This window comes from Pochonia chlamydosporia, chromosome 6 (genome assembly GCF_001653235.2).
Source record: "Pochonia chlamydosporia 170 chromosome 6, whole genome shotgun sequence".
NCBI classification, from domain to species: Eukaryota; Fungi; Ascomycota; class Sordariomycetes; order Hypocreales; family Clavicipitaceae; genus Pochonia; species Pochonia chlamydosporia.
Genome location: NC_035795.1, coordinates 302,248 through 324,309, shown reverse-complemented (window position 1 = coordinate 324,309; position 22,062 = coordinate 302,248). Strand labels below are relative to the sequence as shown.

The window sequence follows — 22,062 nt, the reverse complement described above, 5'->3', positions numbered from 1 at the left end:
ATACTTTTTTATTTCGTACATTTGCTACCAGACATTCAATGTTTTTTAAACTGCAGTTTAAAGTGCAAGTGAAGTGAGTGCGGGATGGGAGTGGGAATACTCACTTACACGCCAGAAGTGAAGATTGTGAATAATCCACAACACCGGATGTTGAACAAACAAACCAACACTCACTACAGTACTCTAGTTCTCATACTAACACTGACCTCTTAGCAACTAGTTCACACTGGAACTGAGGACTTTCTAGTTGCTTCTCCGCAGCGGACCGCGCCCTAAAGATTTGATGGCATCGGGGATCCATTTCGGCGCCTCCAATCCAATCACATCAATTGCCGCTCGACTCGACTCTTGTCAAACAATCCATCACGCGGACAGCGCCCTCGGGCCAGCGGTATCGGTATCGGTATCGGGTCAAGGTCATGGGGATGACGGCGCTATTAAAGCTATAATAGTCCGGAGTAAGTCTGCGGGTGTTGACGATTCTGGAACATTGAATCCATATACAACAACCGCAACTACACCCTCAGATACTCATCTCAACAACCAGTTAACACTTTTCAACACCAAAGCACCAAAAAGTTACCATCTCGACTCCATCTCATCTTTTCAAAGTACCAGCGAACCACCATGCCGCCCTTCCGACTCGCCATTCTAGAGTGCGACACCCCCGTCCCCAACGTCGTCAAAGAACGCGGCTCATACGGCTCCGTCTTCGAAACCCTTCTATCCAAAGGCATTGCCCAAAGAGACGACAACCTCAACTTTTGCGTATTAAAATACGATGTGGTCCAGCAGCAGAAATACCCAGACCTATCTGACATTGATGGCATTCTCATCACCGGCAGCAGTTTGTCCCCTCTCCTATTTACCTTTATAACAAATGCTAATGCATATCAGAACACACGGCTTTCGCAGACGACGCCTGGATCGTCGCCCTAGTAGAGTACATTAAACAGGTTCTGACTACGTCCAACACACCCGTCGTGGGTATTTGCTTCGGCCACCAAATCATCGGTCGTGCTCTTGGTGCCAAAACGGGTGTCGCCCCCGGTGGATGGGAGATTTCCGTTGAAAAAGTCAACCTCAGCGCAGAGGGAGAGAAATTATTTGGTGTTCCATCATTGGTATGCTCCTCATCCCAAAACCCCAAGTGATGAACCAGCTATGTACAGTGGCCCAAGCTAACGCAACCAGAACTTACACCAAATGCATCGCGATGAAGTCGCCACCGTCCCAGAAGGCCTCATCTGTCTCGGAAGCAGTCCTAGATGCCCCGTCCAAGGCCTGTATAAGCCGAAATCAGTGCTTTCTCTGCAAGCGCACCCCGAATTTGACGACTTCATCATGACGGAGATTCTGCATGTACGACACAACCAAAAGATATTCAATGACGACATGTTCAGCGAGGCTCTGACGCGGTCTGGGAATTCACATGATGGTGTTTTGATTTCTACCAAGATTTGGAACTTTTTTTTGGATGCTGTTGCTTGAATTTGCTGGCATTTGCGTTGCATGTGCAGCCACGGTATAGATATAATACACTTTTCCCCCCAACTCCCCAGGATATGTGCATCCTGTTTTGTCTGCTTTTTCTATCTCAAGCATATGACCTTGCAACTACAGTCGTGAACTGGAATTTGTTGTCGCTTTTGCTAAGGCGACTTGGCATGATTCGGTGGGCCATTGCACCGACTTCGTCTCGGCCATACCGAGTAAGAGGTGTGTTTGTGATGATCGTGCTCCCGAATTATTTGATGACCATCTTGATCGATGAAGGATTCGGTGTGGAGCTGTCAAAACATGACGGTTTACATGAACCAACAACCCTCGGCATGTCGTTTATTTTGGGACGTCAGTTTGACCCAGTCCATCAACTGTAACACCGTGTATCCCGCCTGCTGCTGTCGCAAATTTGCAATGACCGCGACTCTGACCTTTCGGTCCTCAGTAATTGCGTCGCGTGTGATACAGATTCGGATATCGGGTATTGCTGAGAAACACCACCTCATGCAAAAGATATCCAGATTTCATATCGTTGCATCACCCCCCGCAGCGTCCAAGGACTGATTTCGTCCGGTGGCTGTTCCCAAACATGCTCCAGCAATGTCAACGTCTGTCGCATGTTCCCAAGTCCAATCGTGTCAATCATGGTCTGCAGCCTCGTCCGTAAAGTTTGCTGAACCTCTGGGCTCGTCGTGCAGCAACCTATCACCGTCAATGGCCAACAGAGGCTCGTGTTGACCCGTTCCGAGGCCGGCAGATGGTTCAACAGCGTCACGGCCTCCATTACAGCGCCGTTCATAAGGTCTCCCTGCATGGTTTGCTCAGCTGTCTGTTGCGGCGTGCCAAAGATGCTCCAGAGGTACAAGAGCGTTGCTTGCTTGAATACTAGACCCGCGAGCTGGCTGCTGGTGCTGGCCAAGACGGATGGCACGAATGCTAATATTTGTGATTGTAACAGACCGAACGTTATGATGTCGTCGGGTCTTGTGGCTAGCCCAGGCGTTCGTAGCATACTCTGCCCCAGTTGGAATACTTGCGGTATTAATGTGAGTATTTCAAGCCAACATCCGCAGAGCTGGCCCATGTAATTCTTTTCTAGGAGTTGCTTGGCTGCGTTTTCGATGGCAGGGCTAAGCGCCGGCTGCGAGCTGCCTCGCGGATCTTTGGAGATCATGCTCGATGCTACCATGTGCATGTAATACTCTACAAGAAACTCGAGCAGGTCATCGAAAGAGTCCGGTCCTGGTTTGCTCAGTAGATTTGACAATAGGGACTTGGACGCTGCAAGGTGGTCAAAAATAGTGCCCCGTATATCGCCTCTGGCAACCTGTCATGTTCGTGTCAGTTTAATTTCCAGCTTCTTCGCCGTGATACGCAAACTGGTCCATACCTCTGTAAGACATAGGATGAGGCTGCCGACTGTCACAACGAGGTTAGTCCCTTCCTTGCCTGAGACGTATTCTCCGACTAGGTTTCGGAACATCCTCAGTGAATCCGTGTAGTATCTGGTCGCGACCTCGCCGCCGGATCCGCACTCCTTTGACGATTGTCTATGCACAGCGCTTTGCGCCAGTATGAGATGCAGAACAAGAGGGTCGGAGAAGGCGAGGGGAATTAGTTTGGCAACAAAGGGGTTAATGTCGGTTGATCCGTTTCCCATGCTGTTAGCCGTGCGAGCCAGGTAGTAGCTCAACAGCTCAAAGGAATCGTGGCCATGGGATGGCAAAAGGCTCATGTTCATGGGAATGTTCTCATGCATGAAGATATTTTCGCCACTGAAGCTTTCCCGCCCAGAAGTAAACGCAAATGATGACAGGCTGGACGCATCTGACAAATGCCGTTGTTGAAGCGCCGTTTCCGAGTCCAATCCCAGGATTGTTCCAAACGGCGACAATGGAGATACTGGCGATGTTGGGTTCTCCAAATCATCCTGCATCTCATCAGGGTTCCGTATGCCGATGCTGATACTACCACCACTGGCTCTTGATGACCCGTCTGAGGAGCCATCGGAATATCGTCGAACCACTGGCACGGGACTCTCATGATTATTCAGTGGCACAATTCCAGATTCAGCGCTCTTTCGACGAGGAGACGCCGGCTGCAACGGTCGCTGCAGAGTTGGGCTGACTGGAGGTGCATCACTTTGCGTTTGTCCCGGTGAGCGCGGAGGAGCTGCCGTTGCCGCCGCGGTGGAGGAAGCTGATCCGGATGCAGATGTTGACGATGAAGTCGATGGAGCCTTGTCCCGATTATGAGACTGTCCTTGACCCTGACCCTGACCTTGACCTTGATTCTGTACCGGCAAATCGGCCGGCCAGCTGCATTCCAACTTGTTGCGCTTGCATCCGCTGCAGATGGGCTTTTCCTCGTTGCACTTCTTCTTGCGCCGCCGACACGTGAAGCAGCCGGTCCTACTGCGTATGATGGGCACAGCCCTCATCGTGAGGGTCGGTGCATGGGCGAAGTCTTGCACTTGTTTGTCAAGTCAAGCCGTGTGATTCATTCATGGATAGTCACGTTTGTCGCAAAGGAAGCAGAGATGAATGAATGAAGGTCTCTCGAAACTTGCTTGGGGAAGGTCTTACCCACTTTTGCTTGGAACCATTCAACTGTGATAAGGACCGGTTGACTCAATCAAGGACCAAAACAAATCAAAACACCACATCAATCCGACCGGCCAGCCTCTTCAGCCCTTTCTGCAACGGGGCAAGTTACAAACATACACAGACAAGACACAGACACAGACACACCACACTCATCCATCCATCCATATTGTGCGGGGCGTCAGAATTCCGGGTGGCCAGACAGCCCAGAACACCATCTCTCGTGGTTATGGTTCCACATCCACATGAATTGAGAACAGGAGACTGCCAATCTGACTCGCTCGCCACCTATCTCGCTGCCTGTTGGGTACATGTCCCTAGACAAAGACAGGTTGGGGCCATGGATGGCGCCACATACCGCATGGGCGGTTCTAGCATGGATAAACGCGGGATGGATGATGGATGCTGGATGCTGGTTCAAAAAAGCTGATGAGTGACTGCTCCGGCTGTGATACCGTAGCTAGGAAACTTCTCCGCATTTTAATTTTCCAAGGGCTTTGGAAACGGCAGACGAAATCTGGGGTAACCGACATGAAGGTGACGGAGATCGTAATGATGACGTTGGTGATGCTGTTCTACAAGAAAGATGGTCCCCTTCGAGAATCATGTTACACCACTTTCTCTTGTCACAGCAGCACAACTTGTACACAAGTCTGATAAGCCAATTTCATTGTCTTCGTCTTGAATCGACGCCTATCAGCTTCTAAAACCCCGCTCAACTACCAGTGCACATGTCACAGCCCTCTCATTTCCCAAGTCCATCACGTTGATAAGGGTCAACATCCTTTTGTCAATGCGTCGACTCCAAACAACGCTCACTCCAACTCTATTCTGCAACAGCGAAACAGTTGGTACCAGTGACATTGCTTCTCAACCTCCATCTTCAAACTAGCCAACGATGCGACGGACCGCGGCGGGTCTTGGCTCACTCAGCCACTTGAAATAAATACCGCGCTGACTTTGTGGGTCATGAAGCAGCTCAAAATGTCGTGGATACTTTTTGACCCAAGGCTTCTGGAAACGTTCCAGGCGATTTCGGTTGCGACGACCGTTACAACGTGCGGGTAGACATGTCAACTGAAACCACATGCGTTCTCCCCAGGTAAGCATCCAACGCCATCGAGATGACTTGCAATCTCGCACAACTACAGGTTTCCTGTTACCTTGGTGCTCTTTACACCCTCAGATTCCCCCTCACACTTATTCCTCGTGGCAATGAAGGACATGACAAGGTGTCTTGGGAGAAGACAAGGTGTAGCTTCTAAAGTCAAGCAGCCCTGCCCAACTGTAGCATGGAAAACACAATAGAAGACTGGTTTGCCAGCACTCTTCTTGACAGGTATCTGGGCATTAATGCCACTTTCATCGTTGGCGTGCCATTTCCGTCATCCGATTCTTGGCATGATTCTGACACTAGTGCTACGCATCTCTGACTCTGTTGCGTTTTCGAGACCAAGGTATTTTTGTAGTGCGAGATCATTGTCAACACTACGAATTTCTTTACTGAGACTGGTAAGAGTCTTGTCAAGTCAGGAAGTGTTGGTTCGCACAACAAACTACCGCCATCTGTAAACCCAGCCCAATCTCACGTTCCAGATTCAATATCCGATGTGGCAAAAGCCGAACTCCTCCATATTGATGGGAAATCGTTGGGCATGTATTTGTGAAACCACACGACGGGAATTCATTTGCCAATGGGTTTCTGGCATGCCGTTCTTGTATTCGCAAACACTCACATCCGTATGTAACCGATCATGCTTGAACCAAAGAAACTTGGCCAAACGCCTCTCATTGGCACTGGATACACCTCGACAGCAAAATCTCACTAGAACATCCGGTGAAGTTCAGAAAGTGTCTTGGCACTCTTGGCCAAAGCCATGATTCGCAGGCCTCGCTGATTCGCCTCCACGAAACCAAACTCTCAATCAGACGCACATGCAGCGTCAGCCTTGGCTCTTTGAACTAACTTATGACATCGATTTCCACGTGAGATGCTCCGTACAGCTTGGCCACACTCTGCAATCAGTTATACCCGAATCCATGCTTCGCCGAGGACTAAGTGCTCACTAGCCAGCCGTTCGTAAACTAACTGCGCTTGGCGTAGCTAACGTGCCTTGTGGTACGGGATGCCAGTATGAGTGGGAGCAAGTTAAGCTTGGCCCAGTGTCATGCACTAAACCGCAGAAGAAAGCTATTGCAGGAGGATGTGGAACTCATTGGGCTAATGTAGATCATCTGGGGTCTGGGGAAGCCACACCTTGTACATCAACCTTGTTATTCCCAGGACTGAATCGAAACCCATTGTTCAGCTCTCAAGTCAAAACAGAGCATCACTTGGCAACGTGACAGTAACACATCAAACTGGTCGTCTGTCGCAGCCGTGAGCAACATTCTTCATAGCCGTGTCTTGAAAGATATGCCAGGCATCTTCGCAGATGAATACATGTATCCAAAAGCAAGAGAGGTAAAAACTTAAAATCGCATGGCCGAGAATCTGCATTTAGACCATCCCGAGTAAGCATGTTAGCCAATCACTCAAAAATCCTTGCACACCCCAAGATCTTGGCTCCTCGTCATCAGGCGTACTGTCGGCCCAAACAGTTCATTTTACGGCCGAAAACCAAGATACCAAGCAAGTGATGGTGGGTAGGATAACCTGGCCATGTAGCTTTACCAGACTTACACCTTGTTGATGGCTCAGGGATGACAAGTCACAGTATTTGTTTAAATACGGTGGCAATGGACGCATCTCTCCGTCAGAATAGAGGTCTTTGCTTCCCCCTGGTTTACTATTTGCACTCTCTTTCAAGCCTCTCCCACTTCAACCCGAAACATGGCGAGCAAGTTGAAGAGAATTTTCCAGTTCCTCGCACCTGACGCTGAAAAGGGGTCAGATGGGCGCGATGTGTGGCCGTCTCGTACGGCATTTGTGCTCGCAGCCATGGTGAGTACACCAAGACGCTGTGATATCTCCCCTTCCATGTTCCATGCCTTCTTGCGCCAATTCGCCGAGAGGGATCCAGTCAATTGTTGAAAACGTGTGCAATAATATACTGACTCGATATGCAGGGCGGCGCCGTAGGCCTGGGTAACCTTCTCCGATACCCATCAGTCGTCTTCGCCAACAACGGCGTCCAGTGGTTCATCCCGTATCTTCTCGCCCTGGTACTACTAGGCATACCACTCCTTCTGCTTGAGATCTCTATCGGCCAAGCCTATCGAGGAGGATCGGTAATCGCATACAACGGCATCAACCGACATACCCGTGGCGTGGGCTTCGGTGTCATCATGACTGGATACATCGTCTCTACCTACTATGTCCCCATTCTTAGTTGGATCATGCATTACTTTCGGTCCTCCTTCCAAAGTCCACTGCCGTGGACAGGTCGCGGTAATGAGTTTTATATGCAAGACGTTATTGCCAACGACGACCCCATAGCTGGTACGACCGATGGAAGCACTGTCACGTCCTATACAAAGTATCCAGGTACTGGACTTGTTGGTGAGACGGTTGGTTGGTGTGCCTTTATGTGGCTAGCAGTGTATCTCTGCTTGTTTAAAGGTGTTGGGGTAACTGGCCGCGCAGTGTACTTCACCATGGGACTGCCTATCATCATGATGTTCGTCTTGATGGGACGGGCTCTGTCATTGCCAAACGCCATCGATGGAGTGAGACTATACTTTGCAGAATGGCACGGGGACAAGCTGGCGAATGGCCAGATCTGGCAGGCAGCTTGTGGACAGATTTTCTTCTCCATCGGGGTCGGATTCGGATACTTCACAGCGTATGCGTCTTACAACAGCCGCTTTTCCAATGCTGTCCAGGACGCAATCATTATTTCCCTCAGCAACTCGTTGTACGAGGTATTAGCCGGTTTTGCCGTGTTCGGTATTGTGGGCTTCTTGGGTCTTCGGCCAGAGGATAACGTTGAACTAACCACATTCTCTGTTGGCTTTCTCACCTATCCTCTTGCTCTTGCTGAAATGCCAGGGGCCAACGTTTGGGCCGTTTTATTTTTCCTGACTCTGGCTTTCCTGGGTTTGAGCTCAGCGTTTGCTCTTACCGAGTCCATGGTCACCCTGCTCTGCGACTCTGATCTCAGCAAAAGGTTTCCTCGAATAGCCATATCCACCGGCATCATCGTCATATCCTTTCTTATCTCTCTCATATATTGTACGAAATTCGGTTTCTACCTCCTGGATGCTGTAGATACCTGGATAAACAATCTGTCGCTCATGTTTATCGCCTGCTGTGAAGGTTTGGTGTGCACGACGCTATATCGACACCGGGATATCTGCAAGCAAGTTGGCTGGGCAGCATACTTGGTCTATGCAGGCTGCTATGTAATGGCCATGGTGCTCGGTGTTGCTGTCGGACATGCAGTAAGTCCCGAAGCTGGAGCAGGAGTGGGATTTGGTCTCTTCGTCATCGGCACCATTATTTCCTTGTTCATCGCCAAGCCTCCAGACTCTATTCCTCCAAAGTTCTGGGGACGGAACGTGTGGTTGAGCAAGTTCTGGTGGGTTGCGTTCTATTCGGTGAGAATTCCCCTGCTATTCCCTTGTATATCCTGCTCTAATTTGGGTGCCATGTGCAGGGCAACCAACTTACACGCGACCTCAACTCTGTCGTAGCCACCGGAAAGAATTGGCGAATTCCTTTCTTCTGGGCTCCAATTATTCGCTACGTATCTTGTCCGATTCTCTGCATTATCATGTCTTTCGCATATCCAGCCTTCTACAAGAAGCGCATGGATCCTCTCCACATATTCGCATTTGCAGTCGCACATGTCATCATGGTAATTGTGGTAGTTGGGTTCATTTTCCCGCGAGGTTTTGACATTTTCATTCCCCCTAAGCGGCGGGAAGACGGAAGAACAGCATATGCTCCCCAGATCACAGTCATGTCCGCGTATGAAGGAAATGATGCTGTTGAGACTGGCGAGGCTGAGGAGCAAGACCAAGGCTTCGGCAAAGAGGCCAAGAGGGAAAGCAGCTAATGTTGATACTGCGGTGGAAGGACGTTTCATGTATCAAAATTGATATTGCGCCAAAACTTTCTTTTCTCAACGATTCCGTCCAACTGTGAGGTGGTAATCCCGAGTTCGTATGTCCGACAGAATGTGATAGGTTGGTCATCTTGCAACGCCCGCAGAGAGGGCAAATCACATGCCGTGTTGAGATGCACTTTTGGTATTACACAAGTGCAACGTCAGCTGGTGGCTGGACGGACGGCACCAAGAAGGGAATTAACCGGTGGCAGAGTCCAGGAACGAGTCGTATCCAATTGCAGGCTTCGCAATCAATGACTGAGCAGACCTCGTGGGCAATCGAAATTGGCGGCCGCTAAAAGGTGCCTCAGAGGTTCAGAGTGGGCGGGCCGAATTGTCGCAACTGATTGATTGTTCTTTTATTGTCGTGTCATGTTTGCGAACGTGTGTCTGGAGTACGACTGGTGGCTTTCCACGATTCCATGATCCATGATCCACAAGGCTGGACAAGCATCTTTCTGGACCACAGTTATGAAATGCAATGGCAACTCCCGGTCAAGTGTCGCCCGAACAAGCGTCTGGCGGGCTGAGAGACTTGGTCGCCACCAATTGTTGTAAATAAAACCGCACCATCATCCGCCACGGGGCAATTCAACAGGGTGACGTGGGCCTTGGTTGGCCAAAGCCTGCTAATTGCCAGACTTGCTAGATCGGCAGTAAACTGTTCCGAGAGCTCCAATGGCTTAGACACTCTTTACGGGCTGGATTGGCCTCGAGTTCAGATTGATGCGCCACTCATGATTTGGCGCAGCATTGGCTTGTCGTTGGCGTGATGAAAAAGTAAGACGAACCAAGCTGTTGATGGTTGATGGTTGATGGCAAGGAGCTCAGCCCCGCTCAATGCTGACACCCCCAGTCTTTTCGTCTTTTGTCTGGCCTTGTTCGTCCCCAGTCCCTCTCGGATTGCTTGGATAGCGGATGCCCTGGTATCGGTCTGGTAGTTCTCTGATACCCTGGTGCTTGAGGCGGCGGCTTGATTATTTCATGGGCTGCTTCGTGGTTCAAACAAACGTGTCTTTGAATTTATTTTTTGATCCCTTTTTGTTCGTCGCGTCTGGTTTGTGTGCTGAGCCATTGTTCCCTCCTCACCTGCCAGCTCTTTCCAAAAGCCAATCCAGCATATAGAGCACGATCGCACCTTCCTCTCATCTCAACAATACGTGAAGTCTCATCTTCTACATCAACCGCACGTCCACGGACCTCAAAATCTCACCCAACCACCAGCCGTGTTACTTCATTCCCAGGACACCCTGGGTACGACATGTCCGGGATGCTTCGCAAAAAGGAAGCCTTTACGGTGATTACACCGATCCCTGGCTTTATTCCCCGCCAGCTTGCTCTCGACATTCTCCATTCCCACAGTGAAGTCATCACCCTCAATCCTCTTGTCCTCGACCATAAGCCGATCCCGGCACCAAGAAACGCCGCCTCCGACGAATTCTACAGCACTTGGTATGAGATTACGCAGCGCATCCAGTTTGTTCCTGGCATGGGGAATATTGGGTCTGGCAAAATTACCTTCAACGGGTGTTTTCACGATATGCCATGGGGATTGCAGACACACATCTACGCCCCTTTCAACATTGACATGCGGTCCAAGTATCAGATTGGAGGTAATCAGCCTGGTGTTGAGGCCCCGGAGCAGCGCGAGATTGGACTAGGGGCTCCGGCCGATGGACTGTATCTTCGGGAGGATATTGAAATCAAGTGCAATATCACCATGGTCAGCTTCGTCAAGTCCCAGGCCAAGGCTGCCAATAAGGAAATGGTGCAGCGTATTGTCAAAAAGGCAGAGTTGCTGGACGCTGGGGTTCTGAAAGCCATGATGGAAGACGGCAAGCTGAAGACTATCAATCCCAACGATCGATCAAAGCTTGACCGCACAAGCACCATTGGCCACAGTCCCAGCCCTAGCATTGGTAGTCCGCAAATGGGCACTCAGCAACCTCAAACTTCGCCTTATCAATTACCAGCTTCCCCGACACATCCGTATCACCCCCAACAGGTGTACCAAGCGCAAGGTCAGGCCGCTCCATATGGCTACGCGAAGCCAGCACCGGCCGCGCCTGTCGAGCTACCGGGCGATGCTCAACAATATCAATATTACCACAGCCAGCCCAATCCTCATGTCCACCAGCCACAGGAACTGACTCCCAACTACCGACAGTCGGTTTCTTCTTCAGATCCACGTTGGTCGCAAGGCCAACTAAGCCCGTCACTGGCGGATACACATCGCACAAGTGTTAGTTCGGTTGCCAGTGGTGCAGGTAGCTTCGGCCATCCGTCACCAGGTCTGCAGAGGACAGCATTTGCTTCGGAATTGGCTGCTCACACGGAAACAAAAGACGAGCACAAATGACTTGCAACTTCTGATACAACAATGAACTCGGCTTGCTCCCATTATTCAAGGCCGTATGAGTTCGCACTATCCCCTCCATCGATCAAATGACCACGTGTGACGACGCCGACAATCTGTGGTCACTTCTCGCTAGTACACACGCATGGAGAAACAGCCGTTCAAAAGATGTCTGGTATCATGCCTAGAAAATCCGCTGGCTTATTACAGCCACATGGCCTTGCCATTCCATCAGGTCCCTCAATCAAACACATGCAGTGAAGCACGCTTCTCCCCGTCTCCCGACGCTTCGCCTGCACTTTCCCAGCTCCTCCTCCGGCCGCATTACAGTCGCATGGCCGAAACTTTTCACTATTACCATCGAGGCAGAGACAATGTGCGGGCACGCTGGGGGCTGGGCGATCACACGGGAGTTTACCCTTGGTACATTGGTTGGAAACTTGGTCCGGCTCCTCCAAACTTATATGTTTAGCATCGTGGGGAGGATTGCACCTGCATGGGCCATCAGACCGACCACATTCACAGTGTCGAACATCGAAATCCTAATAATACATCATGTCAGTTGCGGGAGCACTGTATTGGGTTTCGGAGATGTTGCTTGCCATTGTTGGAGCTGGGCCGGCCATTATAGCCAGAACGGCCGCGGACAAAACTACAAGAAATCTCATACTGTCTAGGGTATTGGATATTGATACGATTTGCTGAGAGTTGGAGATTTCCCGACCAGCATTGTCTGCGTCTTTATACCCGAGGCGCCCATTTATATAATTAGATCCAAGACATGGGATGTGCGGGCCATTGGCAAGGGAGACGGCTGTGAAGGTCACACCTTACCATCATTGGACTGTCGAGGTGAACAGGAATGAGGACCGGGTCAGCTTCCTCCAGTGTGGAATTCTGCGGATTTCTGGGAACGTCTATTGGACCTTTTTAGGGCTGAAGAAACAGAATCCTTTTTAATGTTTCTATTCATGTTAATCGTTTCTAATGAATAATGTTGAAGTATAACAAAGTCGATCTTCGTTGCTAGTGACTTTCAACAACTACGGTGTGATGGTCACGCAAATATGACAACTTGAACAAGCAAAACTGCATTTTCAAGGCGTACGTGACCGACACGGTATAACTCGCTCGTCTTCAAAAGTTTCCGAAAACGCAATCGCTGTCTTTCACAGATGCACATCTCCCGCCCTTTCCTACGAAAGATAGTCACATCGAACACCATTAGCGTTTGAACCACAGCTCGATCGTACCCTGCCATCAATCTCAAGATTCACAATATTGGCTCCTTGGGCATTCACCCACCCATTCCTCCCATACGCAGAAGTATTATAAATGTCAATCTCGCCAAAATTAACCAGCGGCACATGGCCTCCATTGCCGTCCCCAAAGTCCTCCAGCACAAACTCGGCATCAGTATTACAAAGAGCCGCCTGGTTAGAAAACGTCTGAACAACCGTCTGGCCCGTCGTCAGGTTTTCCAGCGTAGAGTTCCCCGAGGTGGTGGTCCAGGCATTTACCGTCATGCGGACTTCATCGCCGGCAGATACGCGAAACGCAGGGTTCGCATACGTATAAGACCAGGCGGGCCACCACTCGTACCAGGGGTCGATGCTGCCGTCGCCGTAGAAGCTCAGGCCCGTCTGGAGAATGGCGTTCCGGCAGTTCATGCCGTCGATGCCCACCCACGCTGAGACAGCGTAGTTAGATGGCTGGCCGGTGATGCTGGGCACTTTGACTATGCCGGTGACGTAGCCGAAGCCTTCGCCTTCTTGGACAGCACCGGCCCAAGGTTGTTGGACGTTCTGGCGACCAGCAAGATTGGTGGAGTCTTTGGTTAAAGGATAGGGGCCGCTGATGTGTCGTCGTCTTGGGCCTGGTGCTGCCAGGGCGCAAGAAGCGGATACGGCTATGAGGAGGTTGGAAACAAACTTCATGATTGTGTTGTTCTGCTGTCGGAAGAAGGCTCTGGATATCAGGTCGTCCAGTCTCTATTCCAGGCTGATTATGGTCTTTTATGTACTTGTGATTCTCGAAGTGGTGATAGTAAATATCCCGCAGTGTTGGCCATTCCATATTGTGCAGGTCTATTCCTCCGTTGGATGCTTTTTGTACGTCCCAGGACAAGTATGGAAGGTAAGCAGCACACAAAATGACAACAGCTGTTGGTCATGGGCCGAATTATCCGAACAGTTGCAAGAGTTTTATCATATTCACACGTAGAGCCATTAATTAATGATGTAAATCGATGACATACATGCCTATTCTCGTTAGAATGGGCGTTGGGTAGACCTTGCCTCCGACATCGCCCAACTTAGGGCTGCCTGCATCCAGTCTGTGGCCGTTGTTGCGATTCTTCAATGTATTTTTAGCTATTTCGTCATACGGTGCATCTTGGCATACCTTCTTAAAGTAGAAAAGCTGCTTCTGGCTCTCCTTTATGACGGGGGATTTGTGTGCTCGTGCCCTGCTGGTTGTAGAGGATGGTTGGACCTAGTCGGACAACGTACGCCGCATAGCATGAAGAATCAGGTACACACCTTACAAAGACAAGCCCGCACCTTGCGGTATCCTATATACTTTCAGTTGCCAAATTTTATTTGATGGCAGACTATTATGCTATGTCACCTGTTAAAATCAACAGGAGCGCCTGAGAGGGGGTTATTCACGGATCTCGTGGTATCTAGCCGGAAATCATGTTCGTGAAATACCTAGGGAGGCTTCCTAGTCTAAACTAGCCTTGTATCCCAAGTACTACTAGAGACTTGTGCGGTCAAAGATCGCCGTTAGCAGCTGCGATGCGGAAAAGTGGCGGAGAGGTTGCAAGCTAGCCTAGGCGGGTTGATTAGGCTTGTTTAGCTGCATTTTGGTGCCAGTAAAAGGTACTATATTATGCCTTCAACGTAGATCCCGACTGTATTGGGCTTGCTCTGTTCTTTTATTGTCGCCACTACAACATCGCTGTATTTGTTGAAGTATCCATGTGCCAAGGATGCCGGAGCCAGACCTGATAAGAGAAACGGAATTTATATTCAACAGCAGATACATCTCCCACTTTGTTCACAACTTAAAAACAATAGAGACACGATATACAGTACTGGTCGGAGTACTGTATATCGTGTCTCTCTTTCAGTTGTCATGTGCGGAACATATCTGACCTACAGCAACAAGGAGGAAGGTTGCGGTCTTGGCGATGGTGGCTGGATTACGGATGATGTGATTGCACACCCTTGCGAGGATCTACGGGTATCTCGCAGAGATGGGTTGGGTTGCAATATGCCGGTTATCGCCATATATAATTGCGATGCCGGAGGCGATTGCGTTTGGTGGTGAATGTCAACTTCTGCGGTCTGATTGTAGGGTAACGGGCCTTACTGGCGGAAGATCAACAGGCAATTAGTGCATAGACATCTATATGACAATTGTCTCTCATTTGACAGGCCCAGCGTATACATAGTCTCTACTACAAGACGTGCAAAGATAATGAATGAAGTCGAAAGGAGTCGTCTGGTTGTCCAGATTTGAGCATTGCGTCGCCTTACTGTGAGGCCAAGGTTGACCTGTGAGGCTCAAGTTGCCGGATCCATTACACACAGGGAGGGGCAAACTAGCGAGCTACTCGGGAAGTAGCAAAGTTGTTCCTTCCTTTCAGGGAAGTTCAAACTGCGTTGCCATACGTGACGCCAGACGCAATACAGGTCAGAACGCGTGAAGGTGGTCAAACGGATGCGCCTTCCCCGAACGGAAAGGACAATTTCGGCGTGGACGGCCACATGCACGAGCATCAACGCCCGGAATAGGCGACCGGATGGCCCGAGACCAGGATTGGTTTTGGGGCCGGAGAATTCAGATTTCATGATATTAACATGTTAATGTAGCTATCTAGGTATTGAAGTAGTTGAGCACCTTGGCGCGACTATCGATGGTTTCTACATAGATTGGGCGCCAACCCTGGTGTGATTTCCGAATTGCAGCCTCCTAAAGTTGGTTCAATGTTCAATTCTTAGCAAATTTCATACCTCTCCGTAGCCTAGCCCGGTTCTGCTGAGAGGAGAAAGTCGTTACTCTAAAGCAGTTCTGGGCCAGACACTCCAAAAGGATTCAACGCTGGAGCAAGAACGAGGATCTCTGAAAGGTCATCTCAACATATTGGCGCCTTAACTCTTTGCTGGGGACAGGGGCATCAGCTTCATCGATTTGAGTAGCAGGTAGGCTTGAGCTGGTCGCATGCAACCTTCTAATGTTACCCGCCTTCGTTGGCGATAGACACCATAGACATCACTCAATGTCGTGAATGCCATACGGGCATAAAGCCTGAGCTACTATAGATATACCGCTTCTTTCGACAGCCATCCCTTCATTTACAAGGACTCTGCAGGCCTCTGCGCCTTTTGCTTCCGAATCTCCGTGCTGCTGATTTTGCTCTCAAAGTTATCGGTCGTCGTGTTGCCCTGGGCACCCAGGACATCGATTTCGTAAACATCTAGGAGATGCCATCCTTGGCTGTGCCTCTTGTCATTCACAGCTTTGCCGCCGCTCCGAGTCTCTCCAGACACGACCAACGCCTGAATGGACTCTTGTTTGACCGTTGGCCCATATATGTCGTGAAAGTCAACACAGCGCACCAAAATCGCACCGTTCCGGAATGTAGCGTGCAGTTCCTTAGTTTCTGCCTGTACGGCCTTGGTTTCTGTGGTCAAGGTTGTAGACCAGTTGAGCAGGGTGGAGAGGAAGCTGATGACGGAGCGAGAACGGACTTCCCAGGACTGAAGCTGCTCGGCATACTTTTTCTTTGCGAGTAGTTCATCGCTGGAAATTCCGATGACAAGTTCGCATCGCGGGCTGTTCGCAGGCGTGCTTGTGCTTTCTTGCAGGTTTAGGAGGAGTATGGCGGCATGGAGGAATAGTTTGTGGCCGGGATGCAGATGGTCAAATGTGCCCCCGAGACAAACTGTGGTGTAACTCTTGGCCGAGTCTTTTATTTGCCGCCCATCAACTGTGACTGCTTGTGAAGACGCCGCCGCCGGTTTTGATAAACTGAGTCCGCCGTCAACGCCAATGAGTTGGCTCTGGAGTAGTTTTTGCTTCCCTCCTGCATATCGGAGATAGTCTGCCTGGAGCTGATAGCCAGGTTCACTGCTTGGATGAAATATGTATTTCCATGGATGGACCTCTGAAGCAAAAGTGGCCAAGTCCGGGACAACAGTATTATTTGGCGCAAAGGACCCGTCTGGGCCGGGTTTATATTCTGTAGTACATGACGGATCATGGTCAACAAGAATGATGCGGACGTCGACAGCACCAGGATCGTCTGCCTCCAAATCGCTTGCAATGCACTGTTCCGCACATATTGACACTATCAGAGAGTAGAGCTCAGCGACCAGTGATTGCGAACGTTCCCAGTATACGGATCGGGTCTTGCTTTCAGAATTCGGTTTAGTCAAGATTGGTGACGAAACGGCGACGACTAATACAGGCGCTACATCGCGAGTAGTATTTGGCTGGTTTTGTTTCGAAAGACGAGATATAACCGATGCGAGAGTACCTCGGTAAGCTGCTCGAACTACGTCTGCATTTGCGGGTTCTGGAGGAGACGGGAGGAGGAGGAGAGATGGGGGTCTTGCAGGCATGGTGCCCGATGAAGCTCGAAATAATATGTTGAGTAGAAGTGGTTGGACTGTTGAGGATCGTGTTCCCTTGCACATCAATGTTTTACTTTGGTTCGACGTTGACGTCTCTTGAAGTGCAAGATGCGGCCGAGGCTTGAAGCTTGCTTGAAGTGTGGGGGCGGGTCAGCTTGAATGACCGATCAAATTGATACTCTCAGCTCCGTACCTGGAGCATGCATCAATTGATATCTTGATCAAAATTACAGGGACCCGCTTAGCTGCCCGTAAGAGGAAAATAGAGGGGCCAAGTTGCTACCAGACACTCTGATATTTCGGCCAGTTTTCACAAGACCCTTTACGCGCTGAACGGCATCGACGTGCAGACTTTTGATGCTTCCAGATGTCCAAAAGAATTGGTAGGTAGTCTACCAGACCTCACGGTACATATCTACTGCTAGACCTTCTCCACTGGATGACAGTAGCTGGCTGACCTCAGGCCTTGCACGTCTGGCCCGCCGTGGATTAGGGTCATCATCTCCTAAATCCCCAACCAGCATCCATGAAGCGTCAAGTCAGCCATGTCAACGCTGGCTTCAATCACGGCCAAATCTGGCGCGTGTCTGCTTTCAACACAGACTGCTAGGCAGACGACAAGATGCAGAGCAGCAACGGCGGCTTTTGCATCGCGGAAGCCGCTCCTGCCCGAACCTCCAATGCGATGTTACTCCAGGAGGCCGGAATTATTCCTTGCGGCGCAACATGGTTCGAACCAAGGCGTCCATGTCACCAACGGGAGCCTGACCCGAAGGTACGTAAAGTATGCACTTTTGTTTTTGCCCGACCAAAGTTCCTTAAGCTCTTCCTAATGAGGTCGTTTGCGCCGTCACTGCTCTTCAATGTTGTCAATGCGCCGCCAAACTGGACAAATCAGTTGATAACATTGGAGTCGAAGCCGTCGTCAGCCGTGGCTGCTTTCCGTGGTATTGTATTGTTGCTGCGCAGCCAACGCTTTGTTTTGTCCAGTGACAAGGCTATTTCCCTTTTGAGAGCTGCTAGTGCATGCCTCGTTTACGCTTGAGATGCAGCAATGAATGAAGAAGAATGCTATTTGTTTTCAATGTTATCAACAAGTACAGTACACCGCCAAAAGCCGGATGTTGTCTGGTCGCATGGTTGGGCTGAAGTCTTGCAGCCAATGGTGAAGCTTCTACATTCTGACCAGATTCTGATTCGTCTTGCGATGCTGATGCTCGTTTGACCACTTGAGTCGGGTGCGCCTGCCGCGATTTCATTTTACCCCTCCATCCATCCATCCATTGCCCCTCCTCAATTTGATCCATCAATGGTCTCTCTGCTCGAGCTGCATCAAGCCACCAGACACGACATTATCTTGTTACAGTTGACTGCTCACAATCATCCAGCCATTGAACATTCCCCGCCAGTGACCAGTGACACGCGACAACTTGTTGAAGAGCACCAGACCAGTCCCCCTTCATCTTGCGGTGAATTGGAACTGTGTTACAGTAAGTACTGTAAAGTGCTGCATGGTCTGATTTATTCATCTCCTGTCACTCTGTCACCCCTCACTACTTCCTCCCATCACATCTTGCCCCTCTCTTCACAAAGCTTCAGCCACCATCTCGGCTCCACTAGGCTTCGGCTTACTCCCACTTATATGATGACAATAGCTTTCACCTTCTTCTTGGAGCTATCATAAGACCCGCTAACACGGATATTGCTGCTCAGGCTTCCCCATAAGAGATCAATATTCGAATCCACACTTGGCCTTCTGCCTCGATCCTTTACGACTGCTGCCTCCTCTTCTACAACACGTGTCTCGTCTCGAGTCCGATATCATCTCGGATTCAACCGCTGGCGCAACACTCAAGTTCGCCATTGTTCGTATCGAAGACATCAAGACAAAATGTGCAGAGCTCAGGCTGGTGTCGACCAGACTGGCGGTGGTGCTGCTCCCGGCAGCACCCATGGCCGCGAGCTGCTTCCTGCCAATGTCATTCCTCGCCATTACCATGTTACTCTCGAGCCCGACTTTAACAAGCTGACCTTTGACGGTACCGTTGTCATTGATCTGGACGTTGCCGAGGACTCCAACTCGGTGTCGCTCAATACTCTTGAGCTCGACATCCACAGCTCCAAGGTTTCTGCCAACGGCCAGACTGTCAGCTCCGCCCCCAAGATTTCCTACGATGAGCCCACTCAGACCAGCAAATTTGAATTCGACGGCTCTCTTGCCAAGGGTTCCAAGGCCCAACTCGAGGTCAAGTTCACGGGTCAGCTCAACGACAAGATGGCCGGCTTCTACCGGTCCACATTCAAGCGCGACGACGGCACCGAAGGCACCCTTGCCTGCTCTCAGATGGAGCCTACAGACTGCCGCCGAGCTTTCCCCTGCTTCGATGAGCCTGCTCTCAAGGCCAAGTTCACCGTCACGCTCATTGCAGACAAGAACTTGACCTGCTTGAGTAATATGGATGTTGAGAAGGAGGAAGATGTTCAGTCCACCATCAGCAACACAACCAAGAAAGCCGTTCACTTCAATACCTCTCCTCTCATGTCCACCTATCTCGTAGCCTTTGTTGTTGGTGAGCTGAATTATGTCGAGTCCACCGACTTTCGCGTTCCTGTCCGCGTCTATGCTCCCCCCGGCCAGGACATTGAGCACGGCCGGTTTTCTCTCAACCTTGCCGTCCGGACCCTTGAGTTTTACGAAAAGGTCTTTGGAATTGAGTTCCCTCTCCCGAAAATGGACCAGGTCGCCATTCCCGACTTTGCCCAAGGTGCAATGGAGAACTGGGGACTTGTTACCTACCGAGTTGTTGACTTGCTTCTCGACGAGAAGACCAGCGGCGCCGCTACAAAGGAGCGTGTGGCCGAGGTTGTCCAGCACGAATTGGCTCATCAGTGGTTCGGCAACCTCGTCACCATGGACTGGTGGGAGGGTCTCTGGTTGAATGAGGGTTTCGCTACTTGGACTTCCTGGGTATGTGTTGAAACCAGATACCGTCTCGAGTGCGCAGTGACTGACCAATAGTTTGCAGTACTCCTCCAACGTATTCTACCCGGAGTGGAAGGTCTGGGAGAACTATGTTACCGACAATCTGCAGTCTGCTCTGTCGCTTGACTCTCTCCGCAGCTCCCACCCTATCGAGGTGCCCGTTAAGCGAGCCGACGAAATCAACCAGATCTTTGATGCAATCTCTTACTCCAAGGGCTCTTGTGTTCTTCGCATGGTTTCCACCTACCTTGGCGAGGAGACCTTCCTTGAGGGCGTCCGTCAATACTTGAAAAAGCACGCGTATGGTAACACCCAGACTGGTGACCTGTGGGACTCTCTGAGTGCTGTTAGCGGCAAGCCCGTCCACGAGGTCATGCAAGCATGGACCAAGGAAGTTGGGTATCCAGTCTTGACCGTGTCCGAAGATGCTGATAACAGCTCCATTCACGTCAAACAAAACAGATTCCTGCGAACCGGTGACGCCAAGCCCGAGGATGACAAGATTCTGTACCCTGTCTTCCTCGGTCTTCGCACCAAGGACGGTGTTGATGGCCAGATCGCTCTCAATGAGCGCGAGAAGGACTTCAAGGTTCCAAGCACCGATTTCTTCAAGCTGAATGCCAACCACACTGGTATTTTCCGCACCTCGTACTCTCCTGCTCGTCTGGAGAAACTTGGTCAAGCTGCCAAGGATGGCCTGCTGTCCGTTGAGGATCGCGCTGGTATGATTGCTGATGCTGGTGCGCTTGCCACTTCTGGCTACCAAAAGACTTCTGGTGTGCTCAACCTACTGAAGGGCTTCGACTCTGAAACCGAATTCGTTGTCTGGAACGAGATTATCGCTCGCCTGGGCGCCATCCAGAGCGCCTGGGTGTTTGAGGATGCGGCCATCACCGATGGTCTGAAGGCTTTCCAGCGTGACTTGCTGAGCCCCAAGGCACACAAAATGGGCTGGGAGTTCTCTGAAAACGACGGCCATATTGAGCAGCAGTTCAAGGCTCTGCTCTTTGAGAGCGCCGGCCTCAGCGGCGATCAGAAGATCATCGACGCCTCCAAGGACATGTTCAACAGGTTCATGGCCGGCGACAAGGCCGCCATCCACCCCAACATTCGCAAGAGCGTGTTTGCCATCTCTTTGCGATATGGCGGTACCGAAGAGGTATGTGTATTAGTCTGTAAATTTCCCTTGCATAACCATTTTGCTAACAAAGGTGGGCCATAGTATGACAAAATCCTCGACTTTTATAGATCGACTTCTGGCTCCGACGAACGGAATACCTGTCTCCGCAGCTTCGGCCGTGCCAAGCAACCGGAGCTCATCAAGCGCACGCTCAGCCTTCTTTTCAGCTCTGATGTCAAGGACCAAGACGTGTACATGCCAATCATCGGCTTGCGCACTCATGCTGAGGGTATTGAGGCCTTGTACGAGTGGATGGAGGAGAACTGGGATCTTCTCTGCAAGAAGCTCCCTCCCGGTCTGTCCATGCTTGGCAGTGTAGTCAACATTATGACTTCTGGATTCACATCTCAGAAGCAGCTCGACAGGGTGGACAAGTTCTTCGAGTCCAAGAATACCAATGGATACGACCAATCGTTAGCTCAGAGCAGAGACGGCATCCGGTCCAAGATTGCATGGCTGTCGCGTGACAAGGACGATGTTGCTGCGTGGGTGAAGGCTAATGGGTACTCCAAGTAACTTTTGAGAGGTACGGGGCAAAAATGATGGCAGAAGTCTTTAAAACAACGGCATCAGACATATTTTGGCGCTGTGGTGGAGTATTGATGTGGTGCCATAGCAGATGTGCAGTCTCAGCACAAGACCAAAGTAAAATATAAAAGCATAATTTATAACGGATCACATCTTTATCAACTGCATGCTACACCTATAAAAGAAAGAACATAAAAAGCTCCTCATAAACATTGT

General features: G+C 50.4%; 7 protein-coding genes across 7 annotated transcripts; 4 read left to right on the top strand and 3 right to left on the bottom strand.

The window, feature by feature from the left end:
- Nucleotides 1-627: 627 nt before the first annotated feature.
- VFPPC_09704 (GMP synthase) lies at nucleotides 628-1,491 on the top strand (the record flags this gene model as incomplete). The annotated part of the gene is made up of 3 exons (XM_018288194.1): nucleotides 628-847; nucleotides 898-1,124; nucleotides 1,195-1,491. 3 exons carry the CDS (start codon nucleotides 628-630, stop codon nucleotides 1,489-1,491), a joined length of 744 nt encoding a protein of 247 aa, XP_018141219.1.
- A 514-nt stretch (nucleotides 1,492-2,005) lies between these two features.
- VFPPC_09703 (C6 transcription factor) lies at nucleotides 2,006-3,943 on the bottom strand (the record flags this gene model as incomplete). Its single annotated transcript, XM_018288193.1, has 2 exons — nucleotides 2,006-2,830; nucleotides 2,894-3,943. 2 exons carry the CDS (start codon nucleotides 3,941-3,943, stop codon nucleotides 2,006-2,008), a joined length of 1,875 nt encoding a protein of 624 aa, XP_018141220.1.
- Nucleotides 3,944-6,939: 2,996 nt separating this feature from the next.
- VFPPC_14644 (sodium/chloride dependent neurotransmitter transporter) lies at nucleotides 6,940-9,106 on the top strand (the record flags this gene model as incomplete). Its single annotated transcript, XM_018292412.1, has 3 exons — nucleotides 6,940-7,050; nucleotides 7,176-8,645; nucleotides 8,705-9,106. The coding sequence occupies 3 exons, from the start codon at nucleotides 6,940-6,942 to the stop codon at nucleotides 9,104-9,106; spliced, it is 1,983 nt and encodes a 660-aa protein (XP_018141221.1).
- Nucleotides 9,107-10,418: 1,312 nt separating this feature from the next.
- VFPPC_14643 (hypothetical protein) lies at nucleotides 10,419-11,516 on the top strand (the record flags this gene model as incomplete). The annotated part of the gene is made up of 1 exon (XM_018292411.1): nucleotides 10,419-11,516. The coding sequence occupies one exon, from the start codon at nucleotides 10,419-10,421 to the stop codon at nucleotides 11,514-11,516; it is 1,098 nt and encodes a 365-aa protein (XP_018141222.1).
- Nucleotides 11,517-12,709: 1,193 nt separating this feature from the next.
- VFPPC_09702 (acid protease B) lies at nucleotides 12,710-13,450 on the bottom strand (the record flags this gene model as incomplete). The annotated part of the gene is made up of 1 exon (XM_018288192.1): nucleotides 12,710-13,450. One exon carries the CDS (start codon nucleotides 13,448-13,450, stop codon nucleotides 12,710-12,712), a length of 741 nt encoding a protein of 246 aa, XP_018141223.1.
- Nucleotides 13,451-15,874: 2,424 nt separating this feature from the next.
- VFPPC_09701 (pantetheine-phosphate adenylyltransferase family protein) lies at nucleotides 15,875-17,143 on the bottom strand (the record flags this gene model as incomplete). Its single annotated transcript, XM_018288191.1, has 1 exon — nucleotides 15,875-17,143. One exon carries the CDS (start codon nucleotides 17,141-17,143, stop codon nucleotides 15,875-15,877), a length of 1,269 nt encoding a protein of 422 aa, XP_018141224.1.
- A 1,903-nt stretch (nucleotides 17,144-19,046) lies between these two features.
- Nucleotides 19,047-21,834, top strand: VFPPC_14642 (aminopeptidase 2; the record flags this gene model as incomplete). Its single annotated transcript, XM_018292410.1, has 3 exons — nucleotides 19,047-20,123; nucleotides 20,182-21,297; nucleotides 21,361-21,834. The coding sequence occupies 3 exons, from the start codon at nucleotides 19,047-19,049 to the stop codon at nucleotides 21,832-21,834; spliced, it is 2,667 nt and encodes an 888-aa protein (XP_018141225.1).
- Nucleotides 21,835-22,062: the final 228 nt, after the last annotated feature.